General features: G+C 42.6%; 2 protein-coding genes across 2 annotated transcripts; one reads left to right on the forward strand and one right to left on the reverse strand.

Annotated features, from left to right (window-relative positions):
• Positions 1-429: 429 nt before the first annotated feature.
• Positions 430-1,400, reverse strand: LOC105985694 (olfactory receptor 3A1-like). The gene has a single exon (XM_013016327.1). The coding sequence runs from the start codon at positions 1,363-1,365 to the stop codon at positions 430-432; it is 936 nt and encodes a 311-aa protein (XP_012871781.1). The 5' UTR covers positions 1,366-1,400.
• A 13,577-nt stretch (positions 1,401-14,977) lies between these two features.
• LOC105985695 (putative olfactory receptor 3A4) lies at positions 14,978-15,913 on the forward strand. The gene has a single exon (XM_013016328.1). It carries the CDS (start codon positions 14,978-14,980, stop codon positions 15,911-15,913), a length of 936 nt encoding a protein of 311 aa, XP_012871782.1.
• Positions 15,914-15,924: the final 11 nt, after the last annotated feature.

Consider the following 15,924-nt stretch of genomic DNA (forward strand, 5'->3'; position numbering starts at 1 on the left):
TATTGGTACTGGAAGACAACTTTTGGAGTTACACCGTGTTGGCGTGGACATCACATCGTGTGTGAAAGTGGGCGGTAGGAGCCACGTTCGGGGGAAGTCTGCAGGATCTGCTCATTCTTGGCACGAGGATGGGACTCGCTATGCTTCAGTTTAGAGAACGTTTCTCGCTGGTAAGTTTGGAGACACTTGCAAAGAATAAATCAAGGGTCCTCCCTGCAGGACCGTGTACCTCCTGGCATACACTTTCCTAGGTCACCTTCACCTAGAATGGGAAGCCAAAGACTGACTATAGAACCATTGCCAGGTAGAGTCACAGCAACGAGCAAGAGTATGTCTTCCTAACAGAAGTAATGAGCGAGATCTTTCTTGCCGAAGAATCTAGGACAGATGCGGAGCACTCCCATGATTTCTGCTCTCCCAGGACATCCTTCATGCCGGGTCTCGCTTTCCCATGAGCACCCTGCGCAGGGCACCCTGTACATCGGGGTTCCTGAGGCTGTAGATGAGTGGATTCAGCATGGGGCTGACGACAGTGTTGAGGATGCCAATGCCCTTGTCCTTGTCTGAAGCCTCCACGGAGCCCAGCCTCATGTAGCTGAAGACGCCTGTCCCATAGAAGATGCCCACCACGGTGAGGTGGGAGCTGCATGTGGAGAAGGCCTTCTTCCTGCCCTCCACCGACTGAATTCGGAGAACCGCAGCTGCCACGTTTATGTACGAGCTGACAATGAGAATCACGGGTGCACCTGCCATGAGGATTCCCAGACCAAAGAGCAGCAGCTCATTGAGCTGGGTGCTGGAGCAGGAGAGCTGGAACAGCTGGGGAAGGTCACAGTAGAAGTGATTGATCACATTGGGGCCACAGAAGTTGAGTGTGGAGATGGCCACGGTGTGGGTCAGGGCGTTGGAGAAGGCACAAGCCCAGGACACCGCCACCAAGATCCTCTGCACTGTCTGGCTCATGCGGGTGCTGTAGGTGAGGGGCCGGCAGATGGCCAGGAATCGATCATAGGCCATAGCCGTCAACAAGAAGCAGTCCACCCCAGCCAATTGATGGAAGAAGAAGAGTTGTGTGAGGCAGGCTCTGTAAGGAACTGAACGCTTGCGGGTCATGAGGCGAACCAACATGGAGGGAATAGTGACGCTGATGCACCCCACATCCAGCACTGACAGGTTCCCTAGGAAGAAGTACATGGGGGTGTGGAGTTTGGGTTCCACCACCACGGCTGCCAGGATGCTGAGGTTTCCTCCGACTGTGAGCAAATAAGCAAAGAAGAAGAGGACAAAGACAAATGGTTGCAGCCCAGGTGTCTCCACCAGGCCCAGGAGAATGAACTCAGTGACTGCTGTTCCATTGCCCCGCATTCTGGCTCCATGAGGCCCTGTAATGAGATATTCCAAGGTGGAATGGATCGGTCTTCATGATTGACCACCTCTACTTGCCGAGCCCCTAACTGTCCCAGTGGGTATTTTCTAATGTTATGCATTAGGCCAACACTCATCTATTAACCCTGTTGCTTTCAAGCTCACCAACATTCAGGAATATAGGAGGTTTCAAACTCCTTTCTTTCCTTTTTTGGGGGGATTGAGGTGGGGTGGGTGCCAGTCTTGGGGCTTGTATTAAGAGCCTGGGGGTTATCCCTAAACTCTTTTTTGCTTAAGAGTAACACTCTACCACTTGAACCATAGTTCCACCTCTGGCTTTTTAGTGGTTCAGTTGAGGTGAGATGAGTCTCCATAGACTTCTCTGACAGGCTGGCTTCTAACTACAATCCTCAAATCTCAGCCTCCTGAGTAGTTAAGATTACAGCTCTGAGCCACTGGCACCTGGCCTTTCTTTCTGTTTTTATGTTTGCTTTCAGATGATGTATGAAAAATCAGGTTAACTTTTATAATGACATATCATTAATATACCCCATACATCTTACATATATGTTTGGGTTCCTTACGATCAGCAGTCCCCAGCAGATCGAATGTGCTACACTTGTGCAGATCAAATAAAGGTCTTCAGTGCTACTTGAATTTGCCTTGATGCTCTCTGATGTAATAAAGGAACATTTACTACCCAATGCCCTCTTCATATGAAATCCACCTATAACAAAATATTCTACTGCTTTATCCGCTTCCACAAAAATTATTCAGTGTGTTATTCATCAGTGGAAACTTGAAGGCTATTCTTTTTTCCATGAGCATTTTTGGCAGAAGATGGGCATTTTCACAATATTTATTATCTGCTATCAAAAATGTCTTTTGACTTTTTTTTCATTTTGATCATCTTTTAAAATAATAGCTACCAGACAACACTTGGTCCTTAGAAGTATTTGAATTTTTAAAGAGTAGAGCTATAAGCATTGTGAATAATTATAACTAAGGTATTCTCTCTGGAACTATATTTGCCATGATCTATGAATAAGGAAAACATATTACTAATTATTATGAAATCTCCTAAATCCAAAATATCATGTTAGTGAGCCACTGTAGAGATCCTGTGTGGAGAGTGGCATTCAGTTGGAATCACTGGGAGTATCTGTCTAATGGTTGCCAAATATTTGCTCAAAAGCCCGAGTACTCTGTTGGCCTTGTCAGTGTACATAACTGAATCAGTGAGCTGGTTCACAGTGCAACGGGTTCTTGGACACTTCCTGGAGGTTGAGATCATGCAGAATATCTACTACCTCATTTCTCAAATGATCCTTTTACTAAATGGAACATTGTTAGATTAGAATTAATGGGGCTAGAGGAAATACAGAATGTACTTATATAGGTTTTTCTGGGTTTAAAAAAATGGTGTTCTTGAAGGATCAGTTTGTTGTATGCTTGCTGACCCCATAACAATGAGGCTATCAGAGAATTTGTATGAGCTATCCGAAATTCGTCTACTGGCCAGCTCAATATAAATGCTTCTAACCAACTTTCCAAGAACATTTCCTGGTACCTAAGTAAGTATTTGAAAATATACGTGCAAAAGAATGAAACAATATTCCTACTTCTCATCAAAGATAAAACTCTACTAAAATGTATCACAAATCTAAATGTAAGACCCTGAATTAAACCTACCAGAAGAAAACATAGGAGAAACACTTTAATACATAGGTATAGAAAAGACTTTTAATAAGATTTTAACCCAATAACATGGCCACCAAAAGAAAAAATACAAACAGGATTAGAACAATATAAGAAACCTTTTATCTTAATAAGAAGTGAACAATCTCTTTCTGTGAAGCCATCATAACCCTCATCCCAAAACCAGGCAGGGACTCATCAAAGAAAAAGAACTATAAACCCATTTCTTTGATGAACATCGATGCAAAACTTCTCAACAAAATTTTGGCCAATTCAACAACTCATCAAAAAATCATATACCATCATCAAAAAGGATTTATTTCAGGGGTGCAAAGCTGGCTCAATATGCTCAAATCAATTAATATAATTCATCACATCAGCAAGAGCAAGGATAAGAATTACATGGTTATCTCAATAGATGCAGAAAAAGCATTTGACAAGATCCAACATCCCTTTATGATGAAAGCTCTGAAAAACTAGGAATTCATGAAACACTTCAATATAATAAAGGCTGTGTATGGCAAACCTACAGCCAGCATTATACTTAATGGAGAAAAGTTAAAGCCATTTCACCTAAACTCAGGAACGAGACAGGGATGTCCACTCTCTCCACTTCTCTTCAATCTAGTATTAGAATGCCTAGCTACAGCAATAAGACAAGATGCAAACATAAAGAGGATCCAAATAGGGAAAGATGAAGTAAAACTTTCCTTTTTTGCAGATGACATGATCTTGTATTTAAAGAACCCCACAAACTCCACTTCCAAATTACTCGAGCTGATCTGAAAATTTGGCAAAGTAGCAAGGTATAAAATTAATCTTTAAAAAATCAGTGGCTTTTCTCTATGCCAACAATGAGAAGAGTGTGGCTGAAACCAGGAAAGCAACTCCTTTTGTAATAGCCCCACAAAAAATAAAATACCCAGGAGTTAACTAAGGAAGTGAAGGACCTCTATGATGAAAACTTTAAAAACCTGAAAAAGGAAATTAAAACAGAACTAAGGAAGTAGAAAAAAATCTCATGCTCCTGGATTGGGAGCATTAACATCATGAAAATGGCAATACTTCCCAAGGCTGTGTACAAATTCAATGCAATACCTATCAATATTCCAACATCATTCTTAATGAAATAGAAGAAGCAATCTAAAAATTCATATGGAACAATAAAAGACCACAAATAGCAACAACAATTCTTAGCAGAAAGAACAGTGCTGGGGGAATATAAATACCAAACTTCAAATATTATTACAAAGCTATAGTAATCAAAACAGCTTGCTACTGGCACAAGAACAGACCTGAGGACCAATGGAATAGAACTGAAGACCTAGAAATGAACCCACAGACCTATAGCCATCTAATCTTCAATAAGGGAGCTAAAAAAATAGAATGGAAGAAAGACAGCCTCTTCAGTAAATGGCACTAGAAAAAATTGGTTGAACACCTGTAGAAAAATAAAGCTAGATCCTTATATATCACACTGCACCAGAACCAACTTCAAATGGATCAAAGACCTCAAAGTCAAAGCAGACACCCAGAAAACATTACAGGAAGGAAAAGGAGAAACTCTAGGGTTCCTTGGCACAAGCCAAAATTTTCTTGATAAAGATCCAGAAACACAACAAATCAAAGAAAAGTTAGACAAATGGAATTGCATGAAACTGCAGAGCTTCTGCATGGCAAAGGACATAGCAAGCAAGATCAATAGAAAGCCCACAGATTGGGAGAAGATCTTCTCTAGCTATACAACAGACAAGGGCCTCATATCTAAAATATATTTAGAACTCAAAAAACTAAAAACCCAAACAATAAATCCTCAAAGAAACAACTGCCCAATTAATAAGTGGGCTAAAGACTCAAAAGGAGACTTCTCTAAAGATGAAATAAGAATGGCCAATAGACACATGGAGAAATGCTCAACTTCTCTAGCCATAAAAGAAATGCAAATCAAGACAACATTGTGATTCCACCACACCCCACTTAGAATGGCTATAATCAAGTAATCTAATAACAACAGATGCTGGAGGGGATGTGGCCAAAAGGGAATGCTACTATACCATTGGTGGGAGTGTAAACTTGTTCAACCACTTTGGAAAGCAGTATGGAGGTTCCGCAAAATACTCCACATAGAGCTCCCCTATGACTCAGCAATCCACTTCTGGACATTTTCCTAAACGATCACAAACAAAGCTGTACTAAAGCTACCAGCCCAACTCTGCTTATTGCAGCATTATTTACCATAGCTAAGATATGGAACCAACCCAGATGCCCTTCAGTAGATAATGGATCAAGAAAATTATATATATATATAATGGAATTCTATGCCTCCATCAGAAAGAATGACACTCCTCCATTTGTTGGAAATGGAGAGACTTGGAAAAAATTATATAAAATGAAGTAAGCCAAAGAAACATAGGCCCCATGGTTTCCCTTAATTACAATAACTAGTATATGTGTAGGACAAACAGAAAAGGCCAAAAGCTATATACATATGACCATATAAGATGATGCTAAATGAAATGAACCCCAAGATAGGGACACAAGAGGTTTTACCTCTTGCTGTTGTTTTTAATGTATTTATACTGTACCATGTGATTTTTTTGTTTCTTTTGTATGTTCTTCCTCCATGGTATGACCCCTGTTTTCACTGTATTTGATTCTGGTACCCTGCAGCTTGTATATACATTTTTCTAATTTGAGAAGGGGAAGGGAAATAACAATATGCTGAAATAAGGATACAAGTTGACCCATTGTAACAATGAGATATACAAGACAGTATGAACTTTACAACTTTGCAGGGAGGGGGGAGAGAGGATTTGGGGAGCTGGGAGGGAAGGAGTAGTAGAGGAAAAACAAAGAAGGAGGTAGCAAAGCTCAATAGAAAATGTACTCATTACCTTACTCATGTAACTGTAACCCCTCTGTACAGTATCTTTACAATAAAAATATATATACAGAAAAGCAAATAATCAACAGCATAAAGAGACAATGAGCAGAAATAGAGAGAAATATTTGCAAACTTTTCATCTGACAAGGGATTCATATCCACAATACAGAAGGAACTCAAACAACCCAGTGGCAAAACTAAAATTTTTTTATTTATTTTATTGTGAAAATACCGTACAGAGGGGTTACACTTACATGGGCAAGATAACGATTACATTTCTTATCAACCATTGTAGCCTCCTCCTTTGTTTCCCCTCCCCATCCCTTCCCATCCTCCCCCCCCGTCCCCCCACCAAAGTTGTAAAGTTCGTTTTCGACATGACTTGTACTTCTCATTGTTGTAATGGGTCCACCTGTATCCCTATTTAAACGACTTAGTGCAGGGCCTTGTTGGCTCATGTCTTTAGTCTTAGCTACTCAGGAGGCAGAGAGCTGAGGATTTTAATTTGAAGCCAGCTTCAGCAGTAAAGTCTGTGAGACTCTGGTCTCCAATTAACTTCAAAGAAAGAGCTGAAAGTAGAGCTATGGTTCAAGTGGTAAAGTGCTAGCCTTGGGGAAAAAAGCTCAGAGACAGTGCTCAGGCCCTGAGTTTAATACTCAAGACTGGCGCATGCATGCGCGCATACACACACACACACACACACACACACGGGAAAGTGATTTGAACAGACAATTACAAAAAGAAGACATATCCATGTCTCATACAAAGACAAAGATCCATGCACAGCATGTAATGCTACATTTCACCTCAGGAAATGTATTCAATGTCTAGTTATTCAGGACACTGAAGTAAAGGAAAACTAAGTTACTCTACAAGAAATTTTCTTTTGGGGATTACTGGAGATGGGCAGAGATGAAATATGAATTATTTCAACTCTTAGGAAGGATATCAGTATAGGGCTTTAAAATCCCTGAATCCTGATGGCTATTCTGGTATTTACGGAACATGTCTTTCTTAATACTCCAAAGTTGTTGAGCCATGATGCAACAAGGCAACAGATCAAATCCATTTGGAAACTTATTATGAGTTCATAGTTGCATACTCTTGACAATATACATATCAGGGAACAATCTTAATAATGACATGTAGAGAAAAAAGTCCCATCTTTTCTGGCAGGATAAATGATATCACTCTTTCAACATGCTTTGGGAATGTCTTCAATTAATTTTTTCTGAAAAAATACATCAAGAAAATGTGGCATACCCAATAATGAGAAGAGAGAGGCCAAAATCAGGAAAGCAACTACTTTTATAATAGCCCCACAAAAAATAAAATGCCTAGGAATTAACTTAACCAAAGAAGTGACAGACCTCTATGATGAAAGCTTCAAAAACCTGAAAAAGGAAATTAAAGCAGAACTAAGGAAGTGGAAAAACATCCCACCTTCCTGGATTGGGAGGATTAATATTGTGAAAATGGCAGTATTGCCAAAGGCTGTCTACAAATCTAATGCAATACCTATCAATATTCCAACCTCATTCTTAATGAAATAGAAAAAGCAACCCAAAAATTCATATGGAATAATAAAAGAGCACAAATAGCAACAACAATTCTTAGCAGAAAGAACAGTACTGGAGGAATATTAATACCAAATTTCAAATTCTATTACAAAGCTATAGTAATCAAAACACCTTGGTACTGGCCCATACCCAGAAATGAACCCACAGACCTATGGCCACCTAATCTTCAATTTAAAAAAAAATAGGGTAGAAGAAAGATAGCCTCTTCAGTAAATGGTGCTGGAAAATTTGGTTAAACACCTGTAGAAAACTAATGTTAGATTCTCATATATCACCCTGCACCAGAATCAACTCCAAATGGATCTTTCTTTCATATGTATGTTTTCCCCATTCTTTTGCTATTATTAATGATTCAGACATAAACATTCTCATGCATTGACTTTCTTCTTTTACTTAAAAATATATATGTAGAATTTATGGGACAAAAGCTATGGTTGATTTATGGTCCTGCTATGTACTATGTTGCATACACAAAGAGTTGTATTTATTTTAAAATTCCATCTGAAATAAGTGTATTAAACAGTAGTTTTATACTTCAGTATTTAAAGTCCCGGATCTTCCCCATCTCAAACTCCTTTCCACTCAACTGCAGACAGTGTAATTGTATTCCGCACAGCTCCTGTCTTCATTAACCCACTGCATGATCATTTTTCTGTAGAGCACACTGGCTCTCTCCCCTGTGGTTTTTGGACAGATCTACACCTGATGTAGCTTTTCATTTGCAATGCCTGTCATCATAGTCTCTCCTCAGCAAGCGTTCGGTATTTTTGGAAAAGAATATGGACTTTCTAACTAAGGTTAAACAAGATTTTGGTGAAAAAAAAATTAAAATTAAAAAAAAAGATTTTGGTGGAGCAGGACATTAGACTGTGCTGTTGGATTTGAGAAATGCTTTTGCGATGAGCTGGAATTTGTGCAAGAGGAAAGACTGATGTGATCTGAGAGAGTTGTAATTTGAGTAAAAGTTTCAGATGTGCAACTGTAGGAATTTCAGCTCCCCTTGTCTAGATGGGGCATGTGCCAGGACTCATTAGAAAAGCTTAACCATCTGTTCATATGACATATGTCTTTTCCCCAAAACATCTTCAAAGAATTTGACAATTAGGAGAGGTAGGAGGCCCTCTGGATAAAGAAGGCTAGGCAAGAAGATCGCACCCCATAAAGAACCCTATTGGCAATCTGTGATGAGGGGACTTAATTGTCATTAGCAAGACTTTAGGATGAGGTCTATGGATACCATTAGTCTGTCTTACACAAGGTCACAGTAATAACCATAGTTGATAAGATGCTACTAGATTGTCACTCTCAGATGGCCAGCTGACCTAATTGAGTAGCCATGACTTTCTGCTCTGATATTCCATCTAAACCCTCCATGCAGCTGATGATGACGACTCAGCAGGCCCTCCACTACAGGATGATAGTTGGGATTGCTCCCCGAGGAATAAGCCCAGGCAGAAGGGCTGCATTCTCTGAATGCCATTTGTTGCCAATAGAAGTGGAAGGCAAGTGTCATCCAAGGATATTGCCAAGGTAAGCAAAGTGCCCTGGCATAGGAGGGCCCTGGGTCTGTATCTCTGTATCTGTGTCATCCTGAGCAAAACCATTTTCCTTCTGAATCCTCATGAAATAAGGAATTTGACTTACTTGGTACCAACTCAGGTGCCTTCTCCAGGAGCAGAAGGGGGTTGGTAGTACTTACCTTATTACAGGTACTAAAGCCAGAAGAGGGGAAGACACTGAAAAGGCCCTAGCCCCAGGGAGCAAGGAAGAGCCACATATAAGAAGATAACTGAAGGAGATATGAGATCATCCTGTCTTGGGGCCCTATTCCCCTCCCTGCTATCCTCTGGGGACCTTAGAAATTAGCCCTCCCAAGAAGCAGCGACAGTTTGGAGAGCCACACACTGAAAAACAACCCAAGCTTAATGAACTCAATAATGAGGTTGTGTGAGTTTGTGATGCTCTTGATTTTCTCCAAAAGGGCCGCACTCCCAACTCCTTATTCCCACTCCTCAGACATTAGATTCATCCTATTAATTTAGACTTATTGATTCCACTTATCACACAACAACAATGAAGTCCAGAGAATTTATTTGTTTTTACAAAGACATTCATAGAGCTAAGCGTGGTGCTGAGGCCAGGCCAGAGTTTTCAGAACAAACGCTTTGCTCTTCCCAGATCCCAATAGGAGCTCTGAGCAGAGAGAAGCCAACTCCAAGATTTGCCATGACCTGGAGATGAGAAGGAGGCACAAGATAGAAACAGAAAGGAGATGCTTTCTCCAAACTCAGCTTCCTCATGAGTCCTCAGGATGGCAATACTTTCTCCTTCAGGATCTGGCTAGTGGGGACCCTGGAAGTACACCTGGGAAACATCCACAGTGATTTGGAAAGTCATAATAGAAGAGCTGAGTTGAGTTAGGACAGTTTCAATGGTCCCCAGGAATAGAGTTGTCTGAGCTCCAACTTCCGAAGTTGAAGGCTCTTAGTGATGAGGTCCATGGACTGAGAGTATGGAGGGGTGATGTGACCCTCCCTCAGTGACCCATTCCCATTTAAACAGGAATTTCCCACAGGGTGGAGAACTTGCCTTTCCTCAGCTACAGAACCCCAGCTCTTTCTCCACACATTCCCACGGAAGCCTCGCAAAACATGAGAATGGTAGATAGACATGTTTTTCTAGTTATTACATCATTTAGGACAAGATGCCAATCTTCTTTGGGCTTTGACTTCCTCATCTGTGAAAATAGAAAAATATTTCCAGACACCCAGAATTGGTCTGAAAATTAAAGAAGATAGGAGCTGTGAAGTACTTGTTAAGGGATCATCAAACAACAATAATAGTGTTCACTGATATTTAGTTTATTTTGGCACTTTGTCTTCCTCTATCTTCCTGTCAGCTCTTTGATGTAGCTTCAGTATTTTCCCCACTTTATAAAGAAGGAAACCTAGGCTCAAGTTCAGTAAGTTGCCTGATATTTTTCACCTAAGATGAGGCACAGCTGGATCTGAAACTCCAAACAAGATTTTTTTGGGAGTGGGGGGTTAGTTGTGGGGCTTGAACTCTGGGCCTGGGTGCTGTCCCTGAGCTCTCCAGCTCAAGGCGAGTGCTCTACCTCTTGAGCCACAGAGCCACTTCTGGTTTTCTGGTGGTTAATTGGAGATAAGAGTCTCCCAGACTTTCCTGCCAAGGCTGGCTATGAACCGTGATCCTCAGATCTCAGCCTCAAGGATTACAGGTGTGAGCTACTGGCACCCAGCTCTAAAACAGGATTTAAATGACATTTCCATGGCTTTCCCATCATCTGATCACCAAGTCTGCTTCTGCCCCCAACACGCTAATGTTGGTGCCTGCTTTCTTCAGTATCTTTATGATGCAGTCCTAGTACCTGCATTTATAGATTAGCCACTTGGGAAAGGAAGAATGGTTACTTATTCACCTTCAGATTCCATGTGTGTGTGTGTGTGTGTGTGTGTGTGTGTGTGTGCACGCGCGCGCATGCACACGCACGCGCACACACACCAGCCCTGGAGCTTCAACTCGGGTCCTAGGCATTGTAATTTATCTTTTTAATCAAAGCTAATGCTTTACCACCTGAACCACAGCTCCACTTCTGGCTTTTTGGTAGTTAATTGGAGATAAGGATCTCATAGACTTTCCTGCCTAGGCTGACCTCAATCCTTGGTCCTCAAATCTCAGCCTCCCAAGTAGCTAAGATTACAAATATAAGCCATTGATACATATCTCCCCACTCAGATTCTTGTCATTGGTCTTTTCAACATCCCTGGTACCTGTCCTGCAGGGGATGAACTTAAGCTCTTCATGTAAGCCACGCTTACCCTGGTAGCTCAGCTCCAGACTCTTAATTCTAGTGAAAAGCTACTGCTACCTAGTGTGACTTTTTGTCTCACTTGGTTGCCCCTACCCATCATAACTTCTTTAAAGGCATGGCAATTAAGAGCAAAATTCAAGAAATGAGCCCAAACAACAACTTAGAGGTCCTGGAAATTTGACAGATGGCTTAGGTGGCCAACTGAGTAGTAAGAAAAGAGTAAAAGAGTAAAATAATGAGCTAGGCTGGGCATAGTACCGCATTACTCTAACCCCAGCTCTTGGAGATAGTAGTGGAGTAGACCTCTCCCTAGTAACTATGTTCCTAGCAAAGGCCATGTTGCCAGAATGTGTCTAAGAGAGGGTGTCCGCTGGAATGTGGGTATCTGGCAGACCAAGTGAAGTTCTCTGGATTACTAACAGAAAGCCCAGCAGGTAGCAATTGCACACCTGACCTGAAGTTGACACCTCTTCCCCTGACCCTGGGGCCTTTCTGATTGATGACCTGGTGTGTGTGTGTGTGTGTGTGTGTGTGTGTGTTTGTGTGTGTGTGTGTGTGTGTGTGACCAGCTTATATAAAACCCAGAGTTTCCCCTTCCTCAGGATCTTAACCCTTTCTGGCAGTAGCCTGGTTTGGGTCACCAGCAATAATCTCCTTTATCCTCTCTGAAAAGTGGTCTTGGTCTCTGCAGGTTCATATTGCTGTAACAGTGAAGGTAAGAGGATTTTGTTCTAAGCCCACACAGGCAAGAGCCACAGAGTGTTAAAAAAAAAAAAAAAAGAACAAAATGGCTGAGAATGTGATTCGGGTGGTAAAGAGTTTATCTAGCTAGTGTGAGGCCCTCAATTAAGTCCCGAGTTCCACTAAATAACTGTCCCTGACACTGTACGACAGTCCTATACAGCAACTTTCTGAATATATGAAGAATGAAATCTTGTCATTTGTAGAAACATAGGTGGAATTGGAGCACATTCTGTTGAATGAACAAGCCAGAAAGATGAGAACTGCCAGGCACTGGTGACTCATCCCTGTAATCCTAGCTACTCAGGAGGCTGAGATCTGAGGATCACGGTTCAAAGCTGGCCCGGGCAAGAAAAGTCTGTGAGACTCTTATCTCCAATAAACCACCAGAAAACCGGAAGTGGCGCTGTAGCTCAAGTGGTAGAGCCCTCGCCTTGAGCTGAAGAGCTGAGGGACAGCGCCCAGGCCCAGAGTTCAAGCCCCATGACCAAGCAAAAAAAAAAAAAAAATGATGAGAACTGCATGTTTTCCTGCATGCTAAAAAGTAGAAAAGTGGCTACTAGAAATTGGGAGGGGAGTGTGCATGGCAGCTGGAGCTGAAAAAATGGAGGCTGAACTTCGTCAGTGCCACTGCATGCATATATGGAAACATTACCCTAAACCCATTAATAGTGCACAATCATACATGTTAATACAAAGTCTTTCTGAAAGTCATTTGAGCTATAACATGTAGCAAATGAGAATGGCGGCTCATAGTAAAATCACATTTGTTGAATAAACGAATGAATTTCACCAGCCAGGAAGGACATAATTGGAAACCTTAAAGGTCTTTGGCAAAGACAGGTGTTTAGCTAACCCTGGATCCTCCCCTCCCCCAAAAGGTAATTTCTGAGGCCTCCAAGGGATAGATAACAGTGGGAGAAGAGAAATCCCCCAGGTGAAAATGATGTGAGCTGTTGTTTGTATCTTTGGGTGCTCTGTCTTTTATAAGCTCTTACCTCTGAGGAGGCTTCCTGGCCTCCTCTTTGCCCAGGAAGTTCCTGTCCCTTTAACCATGTGAGTGCCATTCTAATACCCCTTGGCTGCATGTCAACTTCACTCCTGAGTCTGAAATGGATTTTTTCCTTTCCCTGGAGGCTGAACTGGTATTGGGGTGCTTGACTGTGGGAGGGAAGGAGGATGGAGGCGACAGTGAGGATTAAGGTTTTGAGCCACATGAAGTGGGATGCTAGCAAGCCTGTTCTGAAAATAGCTGACTCAGAAGCAGACAGGGAGGGAAGAAAGTAGTCCAGCTTTGGGGTGATAAAGTTTGAGAAAATCGTTAAACATGTGCATGAAAAATTAAAAAAAGACCAGACTCTTTTGAGAGTGTTTGGCCCATTACAGACCTGTCGATTCTTGTCAAGAGGAAGTATCTTCCTTTGCTCAAGGGTTTTGCTCTTGGGGGTGGGAGGTGTCTCCAGTTCCAGCCTTTTCCACATGAGTTGAGCTCTTTATAAGTTTGTAAATACCTACACCTTAGTGAAATTAATTGCTGAGTCCTTTTTTGTTTGCTTTTTGTTTTGGGGTTTTTTTTGTCAGTCATGGGGCTTGAACTCTGGGCCTGAGCACTGTCCCTCAGCTCTTCAGATCAAGGCTAGCACTCTACCACCTGAGCCACAGCGCTACTTCTAGTTTTCTGGTGGTTTATTGGAGATATGAGTTTTACTGCTTTTCTTGCCCAGGCTGGCTTTGAATCGGGATCCTCAGATCTCAGCCTACTGAGTAGCTAGGATTACAGGCATGAGCCACCAGTGCCCAGCAATTGCTGAGTTCTTTATTCCTGTGGCCACCTCCTAGTGGCAGAGAAGGCACCATTGAAGTGGCCATGCATATGGGCTGCCAGCAGCTCTGTGACAGACTGTGGTCCTATCTGGTCATCAGGCATCTGAGGGTTAGGTGTTGTGTAATTAGGTTCAAGAGACAGAAGAGAAAATGATTGGGCAGCAGAACATGAGGCAGAGGGGAATCAAGATGCGTGTATCTGTTTTCTCAAGAATCCAGCCATAGGGGCTGGGAAGGTGGCTCAGTGGTAGAGCACTTGCCTTGCATGCCTGAGACCCTAGGTTCGATTCCTCAGCACCACATAAGCAAAAAGAAAAAAGCCGGAAGTGGCGCTGTGGCTCAAGTGGTAGAGCGCTAGCCTTGAGCTGAAGAGCTGAGGGACAGCGCCCAGGCCCAGAGTTCAGGCCCCACTACTGGACCCCCCCCAAAAAAAAAGAATCCAGCCGTAAGAAAGTTTAACTCAATATCCTGTAAATCCATCCAACCCACCCTGGAACTTAAGCCTACTAACTCTTACCTGCTCAGAGTTCTTTTCACATTCTTCTTATTCAGAAAAAAAGATGTCAGTACTCTGGAGTCAAATTTTCTGACTTGAGAAATGCAGCATCATCAGTCTACTTAGAAAATAAGGAAGGCTAGTTGTCACCAGCTGGAGCTGGAAATACCTCCCACAATATAGCATCATTGAGTTTCACTGTTTCTCATTTCACCAGTCAATGGCTTTCCAAGTTAATTTTCTAACAGTTCTTCCATGATTTACAGTCAGCTCTCCCCATCTGTGAGTTGTATATCTATGGATTCAGCTAATCATGGACTGAAAATATTTCAGCGGGGTCCCATATTACCTTTTTTTCCCATGAAAAGTTGTATTTTCCATAGCTTTCCCTACTATGTCTCAATCTTTTAACTTTCTTTCCCTTAAATTATATGTTCTCTTACATCCTGGCCTCTCCTAGACATTGCTATATTTGGTGCTTCATGTCAAGATATTCTTCCCCTGTTATCCCCTTTGCTGCCTTCCAACTTTTCTCGGTCTGCTGGTAAATGAAAGCCATGGATCTGGGAGCCTCGGGAAATTATTCATTTGTGACTAAATTTGTCTTGCTGGGTCTCACAGAGACTCGGGCTCTCCAGCCCGTCCTCTTTGTCATCTTCCTTCTGGCTTACGTAGCTACCATTGGCGGCAATTTCAGCATTGTGGCTGCTATCATTATTGAGCCCAAACTCCACACCCCCATGTACTTCTTCCTGGGAAACTTGTCTGTGCTGGATGTTGGGTGCATCAGTGTCACTGTCCCTGCCATGTTGACGCATTTCATGTCCAATGACAGAAGCATTTCCTACAGGGCCTGCCTCACACAGCTCTTCTTTTTCCACCTGCTGGCTGGAGCAGACTGCTTCCTGTTGACTGTCATGGCCTATGACCGTTACCTGGCCATTTGCAAGCCTCTCACCTACAGCACCCATATGGGCTGGGGAATCCAGAAGGCTTTGGTGGGCATGTCCTGTGTCTTTTCTTTCAGTAATGCACTGACTCAGGCTGTTGCCTTGTCTACTCTTCAATTCTGCGGCCCTAATGTGATCAATCACTTCTACTGTGACCTCCCCCAGCTCTTCCAGCTCTCCTGCTCCAGCACCCAACTCAATGAGCTGCTGCTCTTTGTGGCAGCAGCCTTCATGGGTGTAGCCCCTTTGCTCCTCATCATGGTGTCCTATGCCCATGTGGTAGCTGCTGTGCTACGTATCCGTTCTGCCGAGGGCAGGAAGAAGGCCTTCTCCACATGCAGCTCCCACCTCACTGTGGTGGGCATCTTCTATGGGACAGGCGTCTTCAGCTACATGAGGCTGGGCTCCGTGGAGGCTTCAGACAAGGACAAGGGCATTGGCATCCTCAACACTGTCGTCAGCCCCATGCTGAATCCACTCATCTACAGCCTCAGGAACCCCGATGTACAGGGTGCCCTGCGCAGGGTACTCTTGAGGAGGTAGCCCCGAAGGAC

The sequence above is a fragment of the Dipodomys ordii genome, unplaced genomic scaffold, assembly GCF_000151885.1.
Source record: "Dipodomys ordii isolate 6190 unplaced genomic scaffold, Dord_2.0 Scaffold31, whole genome shotgun sequence".
Taxonomy (NCBI): domain Eukaryota; kingdom Metazoa; phylum Chordata; class Mammalia; order Rodentia; family Heteromyidae; genus Dipodomys; species Dipodomys ordii.

What these genes read in the sequence shown, in the direction of transcription:
- LOC105985694 (XM_013016327.1), bottom strand. Translation starts at nt 1,365, where the DNA reads ATGCGGGGCAATGGAACAGCAGTCACTGAGTTCATTCTCCTGGGCCTG.
- LOC105985695 (XM_013016328.1), top strand. Translation starts at nt 14,978, where the DNA reads ATGGATCTGGGAGCCTCGGGAAATTATTCATTTGTGACTAAATTTGTC.